The following is a 14,629-nucleotide window of genomic DNA, read 5'->3' as shown; positions in this document are numbered from 1 at the left end:
TTCAAGACTGTTGGAAAAGCATTCCATGTGAAGCTGGTTGAGAGAATGCCAAGAGTGTGCAAAGCTGTCATCAAGGCAAATGGTGGCTACTTTGAAGAATCTCAAATATAAAATAGATTTTGATTTGCTTATTAACACTTTTTTGGTTACTATATGATCCCATATGTGTTATTTCATAGTTTTGATGTCTTCACTATTATTCTACAATGTATAAAATTATAAAAAATTAAGAAATACCGTTGAATGAGTAGGTGTGTCCAAACTTTTGACTGGTAGTGTACGTTTGCGAGATCAGACATAATATTACTATAATTCGAGTGCTCATTTTTGGAAGATGCTTTCATCTGCAAACATTTCAACTGTATTAAATCTTACTTTTTCAATTGCACAAAGAATTAACACCCACCAAAATAAAGTTATCTTTCTTCTCTTTCTTGTGATGTAACTGTCGAGCAAAGCGTTAGCGCTCTTATCGATGCAACAGAAAGCCAATGTATTCCATTGAGCCCATTTTAGCCATTGCCGGAGTGTGTTTGACAGGTCATTACAAATGTTTCCGCAATCGTTATGTTAACAGGAAAACACTAATGTTACAAGCAAGTGTGGGAAAGATTTAAGTGACACATGGATTTTAAAAGCAATCAATCCAGCGAGATGTAGGTGCAGTAGCAATTTTAGCATGTATATCTTGGTGTGGCAAAACAAACAAAAAGATATGCATGCCAGCAAAGCCACTACAAAACACAACACTAAACAGTACATTAATTGCACTATAATGGTGACAAACGGTGCCCACAAACTGTTAGGGCCTACATAAAGCTGTCCCAACAGCAGTCCCAACACCTTACCACTGCTACACCTGGCTATCAGCGGAGCCTTGTCTGGCAGCGAAACAGTTAATTCAGCCTCACTTACTGCCTTAAAAAAAAACATACCTGATATGGCTGACTTGTTTAAACAAATGTGGTTTCTACTGACAATTGAGATGTACAAACTATGGCATAAGTGAACGATGAGCGGACAAGAGGCAATCCGTAATGTAGATTAAGATATTAATGAGCAAGCTAAGACGGACGTAGTGAATATAACTATTTGTTCAGCACTTTTGAAATGTACAGCGACAGAATTCAGGACATGGCCCGGTCTTACCTTATTCTCCCTGTTCACCAAGTCAGAACCGTAGGATAAATAACAGAAGCAGACAATGAAAGCTCTTACACTATTCAATGGTAACATTTCTTTAAAACAGGCTATAGGCTAACAGTAGGTAAAATCAAGACCAGAAAAGGGACCAACTTATTATCAAGAGGCACATGGGCTACTAACAGGTATATATACACAATATACACTTAGTATTACTTTCTTTACTACGGTATACATATCTCCCTGACATATTACATAATTTATGCAGCAACATACAATTTTTGGAGCTGTGTTCACTTCCTTCCAAACAACTCATTGTTGAATTTGCGATTTCCAACTTGTTGTGTAATGTTTATGTCCATGATATGTTTTATCCATAATTTCTCTTCATTATTTATCCTCATATGACAAGGATTGAAATGGATTTGCCAGTACATTGTTGACTTGATTCATGATGACGACTGCTAGCTAAGATTTTGAAAGTATGATGTTGGCATGATCAGTCCAATCAAAGCTACTGTACATATAACGTGATTTGACATAATTTTATCTGTGGCCAATGACATTCCAATGTAACTCTATGGCAGCTCCCAAAGAGCTAGAATTTTCAATGTCTACCCTTAGACTTTGCAGTGACGTAGTGTCCCCAGTGACAGAACACTGAGCCAATCACGGTGCAAAGCTCCGTATTTTCTGCTGGCTTGCCCCACCACCACAGAAAGCAATGAGCTAGGATGAAACACCTGCATTTTGGAGCTGCCTAACTCAAGAAAACAAAAAAGAGACCATGTTTGTGCATGTAGCCTAGCTCAGACTGTATTAACTCAATTACATGTTTTTTTTTTACATTGTTCCCGAACTGATATGTTACGTGTATTAATATTTATACTTTTTTTGCTAAAAATGTGGGGCTCAAAACAGGTTCTGCCCCACCTGCCTTTAATGACAGGTTGCCACTGATTAGGTGATTAGGTGATTACGTGGATGTTGCACCCCTCAAACACAGGAAATAGATTGCTGAAAAGGAAAGATCCTCAGGTGGGAGGGGCATGCATGTTGCTAATGTCATGCACCCCTCCTTCTTCCTTTCCTTCTTTCCTCCTCCCCCTTCACCTAATAACCACAAGTGCCCCTGCCCACCTCTCTTCCTCTCACCCTCTCCTCCTTGCCAAGTTGTCTGTACATATCTAGGATCAGTTTATCCTCTCCTAATCCTAACCTCAGCCAGTTAAGCCAAAACCTAAAAACTGACCCCCAGTGTCTAACTTCATCCTAGACCATTCCTTCAGCCTAGCTAATCAGATTAAGACTGAGATAGGATTAGTAAAGGAGCAGGTGGGACACTAAGAGTGTGTCCAAAATGGCACCCTATTCTCTACATAGGGTCCATTCGGGCTCTGGTCAAAAGTAGTGCACTAAATAGGGTGCCATTTGGGATAAAAAACTGAGACAGGCTGGAGGCTGTACACCAAGGGGGGAGGGGGAGAGAGAGAGAGAGAGAGAGAGAGAGAGAGAGAGAGAGAGAGAGAGAGAGAGAGAGAGAGAGAGAGAGAGAAGTGGGGGGAGGGATCCTAAGGATTAGTTCTATTGGGCTCTATCATAGTAGCTGAGTTAGAGACACTTATAGTGCCTGGAAGATTGTGTCGGGACAAAATGTAACCCTCAACTACTTCATTTTCATAATTGGTATCGTCATCATAACATTTAACAGCATCGACTTTATCATCCTCAACACTTGTTCTGTAACTGATTACCTGCATGCTACTGTGACGAAACAGGTAGGTGACAACACTGCTAGCTACCATACTGACACTGTGCTGTGCTCAATGAGCTTTAAAAGGAATTCAGCTTAATGTCTGGGCTTGAAATGTCAGTGAAGTAGAGGTAATATGCTCAAAGGTAAGGCCCTTACTATCGTTTATGTTAAAAGTACAGAGTAAATAGGCATGTTTCTTAAGATCTATTCTCTACCATGTATGAGTCATCTGTGTGTTTTCTCCTAGCTCAGAAATTATTGTAAGGGACAACAAACATAATATCTGGAAGTCTACTGCATCGTATTCTGTTGTTTATCAGGAAGCACCAAAAGAAAATGGATTCTGTGATCATACCGACCCACTACGTGTGATGTCAGTCCCATCCTCTGTGATGACATCACCACCAGAACCCCATCTCCATAGAAATAAGCATTGTGATTGGCTGAACCTTCATTAGGACCAATCATGTCTCTGACAGTGGACGAGACAGCCGGAGATCTACCAGTGAGGGACGTAGGGCTGATGAGAGGAGGGCTGATGCCCACCGTACCAGGTAAGAAGGATGGAGTGGGGGAGAGTGAGATGGGAGGGGGTGGGGGGAGAAGAGTGAGGGGACAAGAGAAGAAAAGAATGTAGAAGAAATGAGTAACTGAACAAAACAGTGCATTTACATTTTAGATTCATGTCGTATAAAAGGTTAGTATCAGGAAATAAATAGATTTGATTGAAGCAATGTGGTTTAACACCCTGTCTCCTTCGCTTTCTGTCTGTCTCTCCTTTGCCAGACTCTGTGAGAGACGGAAGGTCATGGAAGAAACCACAGGTGCTCAAGTTAAAAGGTCAAACAAAACCAGGAACTCACAGATCAAAAGGACAATGTATCTATTTCTGGGAGTTTTTCACCTCTAATCCCTTCTCCATCTTTCTTCCTTCTCTTGTCTTTCTTCTCTTTAGTCTCTTCCTCTTTTCTTCCCTCACTCTTTCATCCCTCCTAATTACATTTCTTTCTCCTCTTCTTCACTGTCAGTTTCTTCCACCTCTCCCTCTCACTTTATTCCCTCTCTATTTCCCCTCTTTCTCCCCTTTCTCTTTCGCTCCCCCCACACTTTTCCTCACCTCTGTTCCATTCCCTTATTTTCCCTCTCCTTCTTCCTTCTTTTTCTTCCTCCTCTCCATCAGACCGTCAGAGAGTGTTCCAGGTGCCCAGGGAGCAGCTGGAGGACCAGTGTTTCCGTCTGCAAGAGGAGAACAACCTACTGAGACAGCACACACGCACACAGGAACAGAGGCTACGCCGGTACTTTTCCAATGAGACACGCTTCTTTTTGTTCTGCATTACATAACATTTTGCTACGGTGTGCCCTAATCAACACAACCCAGCTGAACCAGACCACCCAGTGTATATCCGCCATGTCCTCTCTCCTCAGGATGTCCACCAAGTTGATGCGTCTAAGGGAGGGGCGTCCGGGTGAGGCCGGTACCAGGGCCAGGGAGGGGGACACGGAGGACATGATCCAGGAGCTGGAGGCGCGTGTGGCCACCTTGGAGAGCCAGAAGGGGGCACTGCAGAGCAAACTCAGCATGGCCAGGCAGCACATCATGGACCTGGGGCCTGGACGGAGTTACCACAGACACAGAGGTACTTAGCTGTCTGTGTAACTATGGAGTGATATTTTGAGTCATCTTTGTGAAAATAATTTTACACAATATTGTTTATGAAATTATATTTATTGTCCTCCCTCCCTGTACGTCATCACTGATGTGACATGACTAAATCTCCACCTGGTACAGCCAGAAGAGGAGTGGCCAACCCTCAGAGCTTTGTTCCTCTCTAGGTTTCTTCCTAGATTCCTGCCTTCTAGGGATTTTTTTCCCGAGCCACTGTGCTTCTGCATCTGCATTGCTTGCTCCTCGAGGTTTTAGGCTGGGTTTCTGTATATCACTTTGTGACAACTGCTGGTGTAAAAAGGGCTTTATTAAATACATTTGACTGATTGAATAAAGGAGTGAAAGCTATCCAGTGGATCCTCTGTAGGCTTTCACTGATCCAATCACATATTCAATCATACACCTTTCCCCTTTCTCCTTTCAGGGCGGGGAATGGATGGGCAGGGAGGAGTCACACGAGCAGCACAGACAGCTCCGCCCCACTACGGCCTCAGCCTGGAGGACACCAGAGGGGAGACAGAGAAATTGTAAGGAGAGAGCGAGGGAGAGGGAGAGAGTGGGTGTGTGTGTGCATGCAAGAGACCATGAGCAAAAAAACAGTTGAGTAGAGAAGCAAGTGTCCAACATTCGTCCAACGTTTTTCCTTCCACCCCTACACCACTGTACCACTACCAAACAGACATACGCTCCTCGGGTCTGTGAGTGAATGCCTGTCTGCATAAAAACAGACCATTACAATTGCAAATCACTCTGATGTAGAGCTGGGGAAGCAACCCATGAGGCAGATCATAGGCCATGTTCCAATATCCACACAAGCAAACCACTTAGAATACATGCTTCATTTAATACATTGCTTCATTCTAAGTGGTATTACTATGAAACCACATCAATTTCCTAACAGTACACTAACAGACCCATAGATGACAATGCTTTGCTGTGAGGCCTGTGTGATCTTGCCTTACCAGAAGCATAACTACTCCTCTTTCCTCCCCCTCCTATATTTCTCCGTCTTCTTTCCTCTTTGATCCAGCAGGTCCAGTGTGATCGAGACCCAGAAGGTGAGGGTGACAGAGCTGGAGCAGGCTGCCCAGTCCCTGAGAGACACACTTGGGGAGAAGGAGAGAGAGATAGAGGACAGTATGAAAGAGATGAGGAGACAACAGGCCAACGGACACAGGTGGGGGCAGTTCACGCACACGCACACAGACACACACACTTACCCATTCCTACTTCTTAGCACACCTCTGAGCTGTAGTATGTTGTGAATCTGAACGATTACCTTTTCCTTCCCCAGGATCACTATAAAGGACAATGTGGATGTGATCCGCCTGCAGAAGCATCTGTCAGACAAGAGCGCTGCCCTGCGTGTCAGCCAGGAGAAGTTCAACGTGTTGCAAGAGGTGGGGGGGGGGGGGCTCTCTCTACCTCGTTCATCCTTCTTTCACTTCATCATGATGAGAAACTGACAACTTCTACCTTGTTCTTTCTTTTTCTCCCCCTCTCTTTACCCCCCCCCCCCATTTCTAGGCTTATGAAGCTCAATTGGAAGAGGTAGTAAGAGAAACCTTCAGTGTAACTATGAACAATCAGTCAATAACATGAAAGAACTTGTATTGACCGTCTAATATTCCATGTGTCCGCTAAAGGGTCAGAGGTCACTGAAGGAGAGCCAGGGGGCATTGCTGGAGAAGGTAGAGGAGCTGAGTGAACAGCTGAAACAAGAGAGACAGAGAGCGCTGACACTGGAGGGACAGCTCACCGCTGCCACTCTTTCTATGCAAGCCCTCGAGGAGGTATTGCAACAAGTCTGCAAGTAGGGGTGGAGGAAGTAGGTAGAAGTTGTCCCTCCCTACCCATTGATACAAGGCCAAATACTTCTAACTGTATACTATTCCATTCAGTTCCAAGAGAGAGTGTCAGACCTGGAAGGAGAGAAGAATCTACTGAAGGACAGCTATGATACACTCCTGGAGAGGTGAGGAATTAATTAACTATAGTAAATGGACTGACACTGTTTCTGTCTTTCTCTTTCTTCACCTGCCCACCTCTCTCTCTCTCTCTCTCTCTCTCTCTCTCTTTATCTTTCTCTCTCTCTATCTCTCTCTCGTGCTCTCTCTCTCTCCTTCTCAGCACTTTATCTGCCCACAGTCATGTGGAGGAGAAGGTGGATAGAGAGAGAGAGCGGGAAAAAGATAAGGAGAGAGAGAAAGAGGAGATCTGGAGGATGGACATAAAACGGCTTGAGGAGATTCTGCTAGTGGAGAGGGAGGAACGAGGGAGGCTGGAAGAGGAGAAAGAAAGGTTGCAACTGGACAAAGAGAGGATAGAGGAACAACAGGAGAGGGAGAGAGGTGAAGGAGAGAAAGATTAAGTTCAATACTACTTATTGGTAAAGCCAAGAGTTTCTTCTTGACCATGTGACCTGACCTAGGATGTGTTCCAAATGGTACACTGGCTATTCCCAATTTTAGTGCACTACATGGGGAATAGGGTGCCATTTGCACAAAGCTCTGGCATATAACTAGGACCTAGGGCTTTTCCTGGTCAGGTCATGTGGTCTAGAAAAACTCCTTACTTATTGGGTATCAATTGTGTTATAAATATCATAGGCAGTCTATTCTGTTGTTTGACAATTCTTTTTATATGCATTTTCATAGAGTCCGTTGAGTCGATTAGAGGAAAACATGATCGAATGGAACAGGAAGTTCTACAGTACAGACAGGAAGTGACATCACTGCAGGAGAGACTGGACTCAGTCACAAAGGTGAGAGATTATTATTGACACGAATAACATGTTAAGAATATGTTAATAACAACTTAATAATATACTGTATGTTATAAAACTGTTTTGCTCCGTTTTTCATGTCTCTCCATTCTCTTTTTTTCTTCTTTCTCCCTCCGTTTCTCTCAGGAGTTTGACATGAGTGTTGAGGACCTCAGTGAAACCTTGATACAGATTAAGGTTAGTCCCTTCTCAGATTAGTTAAATAACGACAAAATAACGAGGTAACAATATAAGAGGTCCTTTAAACCTTATTAACTTTCTCTCTTACTGTGCATTTTGAAATCCCTTTCGTAGACATTTAGGTTACAGCAGGAGGGCCGTGAGGGTCTGCGGTTCCTCGGGATTGATGGGAAGGTGGAGGACTCATCGAGAGAGCTGAGGGACCTCCAGGCATCCCAAGCAGAGACTGTGTTAGAATTACAGAAGACCAGAGACTTACTGTTACTGCAGCACCGCATCAATAATGATTTGCAGGTAGGCAGATAGGCCTACCTGTTTTTCTTTTTAATTTCTATAATTGTAAAGCAATTTTGGGTCCTTGAAAAGAGATATATAAATCCCATGTATTATTATTATTATTATTAACACACACACACACATGCGTGTCTGTGTGGACGCTTGCATACACACAAAGGTAATTATAAAGGTTATCTTCAATACTCTCCTCTTTCCTTCCTTCCAGCCTTCCATCTTAACCCCCTCTCCTCTGTTCTCCTTCCTATTCATGTCCTGTCACAGGCTGAGTTGAACACAATGATAGAGAGAGCAGAAAGAGAGAGGGAGGAGATCAAGAGGAGGGTAGCGGAGAAAGATAAACTACTTGGAAGAAGAGCCTTGCAGATCAGCACTTTACAAGGTACGAAGAATGTGGTAACACTTTATTTGAAGGTACACATATTAGCCACTCATTTGTAGTTTATAAGTGTGTAAATTAGTAGCTTATAAGGCCTTTATAATGTCTTATTAGCCATATATTAGGTCTTAAGGAAGTGTTTTCTAATTCAAACATTATAAGTCACGTTTTACCGGCCAATCCTTAATAACCTCATTGTAAGCCATAAGAGCAAGTTACACAAGAAACACACTCTTAGTAAGCGGTCTCGTTGTGGGACTCATAAGGGCATAGTACCTCAATATGTGATCTATATCATAAAGTGTGACGACTTACAATGTTTGAATAAGATAGCACTAATTCATTCAAATGGTATCTAAATAATTATTCTTTAAAGGAATAGTCCACTCAAAAATGATCTTTTGTATTTTTTTCATTAGTCTACTGTTGATACAGTCCCAAAATGTTTTGCATGTCAGCAGTCAAGTTTTATATATGACTTTAAAGAAGCAAAGTGTAATGCCGCATTCACATGCTAGTTGGAACTAGGAAACTCTGAAATATCCGACTTGCTGATCCATTGAACGCGGCAAGTGTATAACTACAAACAGTTAGCAAGTTGGAAATGTCAGAGTTTCCTAATTCCAACTAGCACGTGAACGAGGCATTACTTGCCACATCATCATCATGATACGTTTTGCATCATATGATTCATTTTCATGATGTGGCAAGTTACGCTTTTCTTTTCATGCAAAACATTTTGGGCAGAAATGAAAAAAAAATACATAGAGTTTTCGAGTGAATTATTCCTTTAATATCAAACATTATCATTATCTACTAAAGCTCAGCTCAATGAGTTTAAAATCACTTTTTTCTTCTTCTTTAAAGCGCAGCTGAAGGAGTTAGCCTACAGCCCTAGGAACTACAAACGGAGCATACCACTACAGTACACCTGGCCGGGGTGGGACCAGGAAGTGGTACAGCCCATTGAAGACGACACCACTTTCTCTCAACTACGAGCGGGGGAGTCCTTTTTGGAGATCCACCTCAGGGGGGCAGCTTTCACCCCTGGGGGGCTACGGACCATGGGGGGCGCCGGGAAAGGGGCGGGGTCAAAAGATGAAGCGGTCGTGACCTTTTGCACTTACGCCCTCCTGGACTTTGAAATGCACTCCACACCCCTGGTTTCGGGAGGGCAGCCCAACTACGGGTTCACATCGAAGTACCCCCTCTCTGCCCGTGATTTGGGGAGGCTCGGGGGTCAGGGGGGAGGGGTGCTGGTGGAGCTGCACCAGGCATTGGGAGGGGTGCGTTTTGTGACCCGAGGGGGGGCGCAGGTGCCACTGGTTGGAGCGGTAGAGAGGAGAGGGGAGCAGGTGAGCGGACGAGTCAACATTACAGGTAAGTCTTAGCATCACCTGGTGTCATTATATTGCAGCAACAACGGTTTCAGCTATCATGGATCAACCACTGTTATAGCCACAATTGTGGCTTTATTATGTGTTCTAATGTGCATCATTATTAGCAGACACTATGCGAGGCCATGCAAATGTGGCCCAGTAGAACTGAAACATTAGATATACAGTATACCAGTAATATGATATACTGTGTGATTGCGCCCATCACTGAGACTCACCTATTATCCCTTGAAGGCTCGGAGGGAGATGTCATAGGGATCCTGGACTTCTGGGTGCGGCTCTTCCCTCCTGCGGAGCCCGTGGACACACTGATAGAGAGAGGAGTGGACAGAATGACAGAGAGAGGAGCAGACAGACGGATAGAGAGAGGAGCAGGCCGAATGACAGAGAGAGGAGCAGACCGATGGATAGAGAGAGGAGCAGACAGGATGACAGACAGACTGATGGACAGAAGGACCATCAGTCCACAGAGACAGTGGAGCCCCATCTGGGCCCAGAGAGGTCTAGGCTTGGAGGACAGTGTGCGTGAGGTAGGCTACTGAGACAATTTTACAACAGGTCTGTCATTTAATTTCCCCAGATTTGATAGAAATCCTACTTGGAAGATTTACTGATATCCAGCTTATTCCCTCCTGATTCCAGGAATCTTCTAACTGGGATTTCTGTAAAACCTGGGAATTTAGGGAAAGTTACCGGAATATTGTAAGCCTAGCTCTGCTCTTAAAAGACCAAAGATTCACTGGGTGGTTGAATTCATGCAGAGCACAATGTTATTTTCCACTACAGCAGGAACTATTTGACTATGGCAGAGGTATACCCAATGAGCTGGAGGTGGTGGTAGAGCATTGCGTGGGTCTAAGTGCCCGCTGGCCGGAACTACTTCCGGACTCCTACCTCATGTACCGTCTCTACGACCTGCCGCCTCACGCCTCCCCCACAATACCGTGCAGCGCCGACCCACTGTTCAACGACACGGTCAGCTACCCTCTGGCCGTGACCACTGACGTTCTGGAGTACCTAAGAGGGTGCAGTCTCTGGGTCTATGTGTTCGATGACAATGATGATCAGACTCCACCTGCTTACCTGGCCAAGACACCCATACCACTCCGCCCGCTGGCAGCAGGACGACCTATCAGAGGTGAGAAAATGACAGTTGTCATCAACCCTAATCCTACCCTATCTATCACCAATTCTGTAGAGCTACACGGTGCCCTTGATTAGATCCGTCAGGTGTCTTAGTGCTGAGTTGGAGTAAAACCCTGCAAAACCTTAAACTCTTCACATTGTTAAAGACATAATAGATCATATTGATTCATAGAAATAAAAAAGTATGTCTCACCTTCATGCTCTGACCTCTCAGGTGACTCATCCTAAAGGTCTGTGGTTCCCAAACTGTGCCCCCCCTAGCTCCCAAACTGTGCCCCCCCCCCCTGCCCCTATGGAACTCTGTCCGGCTTTCAACTTACTTCTGAGAGTTGTAATAGTTGAATGCACAAGGTGCAATTTTAAAACTAGATATTGAATCAGCAGCTTTCCTCTTGTCATGTCAGTCATTGCAGACCTTAGAGAGCTATTTATAACTTGTCAGAAATGTCCAGATCAACTAGCCCATGTCAGCTACTCAAATATCACATGAACACACATAAGAGATGGCAAAATGTGCAGAATTGCAGGAAATTAGCTTGAAATCTGCAAAATTGTCTCTGCACACCATGACAAAATGTGTAGAATGAAAGGAAATTAGATTTAAAACGCATCAAAAAAAAGTCTCCATCCTATGGCAAAATGTATACAATTGCAGAATATAAGCTTTAAACCTGCAAAATGTTCTCTCCGTCAACAAGAGGGGTGTGAACAGTGTGTCATGAAGCTGATCCTAGATCTGTACCTAGGGGAAACTTTGGTCGCACCCCGAAGCCATGCTTCCTGCTATACCTCGCTTCCATCTGCATCTTGCTTCCTTCCTTCCTCCCTTCTTTAATTCCTTCCTTTACTCTCAGGTGACTATGTTCTGAGGGACACGGGTGGCAGCCGGCGGGGGATGGTCCGCGTGTTCATACGATGGATTTACCCCTTCCAACCACCAGAGGGCAGCACCCAAAGACACAAGGAGATGGACAGGATGGAGAGAGCGATGGAGAGGAGGAGCGAGAGAGTAGAGGAACTGCCGAGGCCTATTGCCAAGCCTAGGGTGAAGGTATGGTTCACATTTCATTTTTACATAGACTGGTCACATTAATTGTTAGCATCTCCTTTCTCTTAAAACCTTTTTCTACCTCTCGTTATATTCTCCTTATTTCAGTCAAAGGCTGTTGAGCCCAGAGTGGACAGACCTGCTGCACATAAAGAGACCAGCATTCAGGTATGGCACACACTTGCACACAAACAACCAACCATTGTCATCTGAATATGCAACAAAGTATTTGCTCTATTATGAGGTTTGAAAAACTCAAGAGATGCTGAGTTATCACTCTCTCTACTTGTTAGCCCAAGCCCCGTCCTCCACCAATCAAGCTGCGATTACCCCAACCCAACGACCAATCAGAGCGAGCCACACCTGTGACGTCCCCGGAACCCAGTGTCACCACACCCCACCAATCTCCAGCGAGAAAACGGGCCATGCCTCTTAGATCACCTGCCACACTCTTGACACCTGGGATGAGTCAAGCCACGCCCTTCCAGTCGCCCACCAGGAAGCAGGCAACCCCTCTGAGGCTACCTGAGGTCAGAGGTCAGAGTTCGCCTGTGTCAGAGTTGACCCCATCTCGACCTGACTCGGCTCGTTCCACCAGGAGTTCCGCCAGCGATGATAAGAGTTATTTTAAGGTGAGTGGATATAGATAGTATAGCAAAAATGTAAATGCAGACAAGGGCCATAAGCAGTGCTGGAAAGACAATTTGGCTCCCGAGTGGCACAGCGGCCTAAGGCACAGCATCTCAGTGCTAGAGGTGTCACTACAAGACACGCTGGTTCGAATCCAGGCTGTATCACAACCAGCCGTGATTGGGAGTCCCATAGACCGGTTTTGGCCGTCGTTGTAAATAAGATTTTTTTTATGTCTATGTCTAGTTAAATAAAGGTAAAATATATAACGAATTATAGGGAATAATTGCAAAAGCAGGATCACATTTAAAAGGTGTGTACTAAAAGGACTAATGATTTGATCATCATACGTTTAAGAGTGAACGTTTGACACCTTTGTCTCTTCCTCCCTCTCAGGACGCCCCCTCACTGGAACAGGTGTCTATGGAAGAGGAGGAAGAGGAGGAGGAACAGGAGGAGAAAAGTGACGAAGGTGATCATTCATTACAGTGCTATCTATATCCTATTTAAGAACAATAATGTACTCTTGTCCTGGAGTTGAATAGGAATCTCCTGATGTCATGAACAGTCATTGGTTCTACTTCCCTCTGTAGCCCAAGTGGATAGTGAGGTCATGGAATTCAGAGAATCAAGGACCTCCAACCGTAGTGACGTCCTCATTATTCCTCCATCTTCAAGGAGAATCAGAAAGGTAAGAATCAATCAATCAATGTATCAATCAATTTGGTCTGTTGACTAACTGATTGAGGTAAGAATGAGAAAAATAGAAAATAGACATCTTACATTTTTCTCTCATTTTCATTGAAGTCTTTATTTCTGTGTTTCAGGGAGACAAGTTGAGAGTGGAGATTCTCTCTCTCTCTTTTGAGCCCACCTCCCGAGTGGCTCTCGATGAGTCAGTGCAGCGCGTCTATGTGGAGTACCGCCTCCTGGGAGTTCCCATGGAAACCACAGAGACACCCATGTCCCTCCGTAAACCATCGGAAGGGGAGGAGATACATTACAACTTCACACGAGGTGTGTGTGTGTGTGTGTGTGTGTGTGTGTGTGTGTGTGTGTGTGTGTGTGTGTGTGTGTCTCTGTATGTGTGTTTGGATGGGTGTAGGTGTTGATACTCAAAATCCCTGTCTCACCATATATTCTTTATTTCCCTCATTCTCCCCTTCTCCCAGTTATCTATGTGGATGGCTCTGAGGCAGCCCCACTAAGACAGTACCTGTACACCATGCTGGAGGGAACTGACCCAAACCAGGGCAGGTGAGAGAGAGAGAGAGAGAGAGAGATAGATGCCCCCCCCCCCCCAATTTATAGTGTCACCAGCCATCACTGGATGATACCCCTGAATGTGTATGTGCCCTTTTCAATAGAGTCAATACATGCTATAATGTGTGTGTCTACCCAGGTTGAAGTTCACAGTGGTCAACGAGCCAATGGATGATGACGATGACGAGGAGTGTACCGACGTTGGCCACGCTTTCCTGGACTTACAGGAACTGCTGCTAACAGGAAATGACATCACCGAGCGGCAGATCGACAGTGAGATTCTATATTTCTATTGTTGTAAATATTTCTGTGACATATTCTGTAATATCTCCGCCCTTATGCACTGCATTTCTTACTCTACTCACCCCTATTTCTCTACCACTCCTCTTTCTCTTCCTCTCTCCTTCTCTCCATCTCCCCCTCTCTCTCGCTCTCTCTCCCTAAATAGTTGTCAGTGTGGATGTAGAGAAAGAGGTGATGGGAAAACTCAAAGTCTCTCTGGAAGCAGCAAAGACTTTGACTGGGATATACTGGGACTATCGCCAGAAGAGAGATCAAGAGACCAAGAAGGATGAAGAGAATGACGAGAAGGAGGAAGATAAGGAGCAAGAGGAGGAAGAGAAGGAAACATTGAAGAAAGTAGACGAAATACAAGTGATAGATTATGACATTGATGATGATGACAGTGACTTTTACTAAAAGTGGAAATATGAAAAGGATATCATGAAACAGATAGGAATTGTGGTCCCTGTGAATAGATTGTGTGACTGACAAACTGGCCACTCTTAAATAAAGAATATTGAATAACCGTAAAGGTCTGACATTGTACAATAAACATATTACTGTCTGATAAAGTTATTATGTTTCGGCGTGTAAACTAACAAAATACTGTATAAATAATATTTGTAGAACCTTGAAGAAATGGAGATCAAACTGCAT

The 14,629-nt window shown here is 44.3% G+C and overlaps 1 protein-coding gene across 3 annotated transcripts; it reads left to right on the top strand.

Moving 5' to 3' along the window:
* Nucleotides 1-2,689: 2,689 nt before the first annotated feature.
* Nucleotides 2,690-14,548, top strand: rpgrip1 (RPGR interacting protein 1). 3 transcript variants are annotated; one of them, XM_031832135.1, is made up of 28 exons: nucleotides 2,690-2,921; nucleotides 3,220-3,453; nucleotides 3,686-3,739; nucleotides 4,080-4,197; nucleotides 4,328-4,539; nucleotides 4,993-5,095; nucleotides 5,602-5,745; nucleotides 5,863-5,968; nucleotides 6,096-6,119; nucleotides 6,215-6,361; nucleotides 6,470-6,543; nucleotides 6,699-6,919; nucleotides 7,226-7,332; nucleotides 7,480-7,530; nucleotides 7,648-7,827; nucleotides 8,092-8,209; nucleotides 9,074-9,586; nucleotides 9,838-10,133; nucleotides 10,390-10,741; nucleotides 11,604-11,800; nucleotides 11,906-11,965; nucleotides 12,091-12,429; nucleotides 12,824-12,899; nucleotides 13,021-13,118; nucleotides 13,255-13,444; nucleotides 13,600-13,684; nucleotides 13,830-13,963; nucleotides 14,139-14,548. In XM_031832135.1, exons 2-28 carry the CDS (start codon nucleotides 3,366-3,368, stop codon nucleotides 14,387-14,389), a joined length of 4,338 nt encoding a protein of 1,445 aa, XP_031687995.1. In that variant the 5' UTR covers nucleotides 2,690-2,921; nucleotides 3,220-3,365; the 3' UTR covers nucleotides 14,390-14,548. The 3 variants fall into 3 exon arrangements, with proteins under 3 accessions (XP_031687995.1, XP_031687994.1, XP_020346178.2); XM_031832134.1 differs by having other exon boundaries at nucleotides 2,691-2,921; nucleotides 5,599-5,745; XM_020490589.2 differs by lacking the exon at nucleotides 2,690-2,921 and having other exon boundaries at nucleotides 2,987-3,453; nucleotides 5,599-5,745.
* Nucleotides 14,549-14,629: the final 81 nt, after the last annotated feature.

Source organism: Oncorhynchus kisutch, linkage group LG9 (genome assembly GCF_002021735.2).
Source record: "Oncorhynchus kisutch isolate 150728-3 linkage group LG9, Okis_V2, whole genome shotgun sequence".
NCBI lineage: Eukaryota > Metazoa > Chordata > Actinopteri > Salmoniformes > Salmonidae > Oncorhynchus > Oncorhynchus kisutch.
This window is presented reverse-complemented; position numbering and strand designations above follow the sequence as displayed.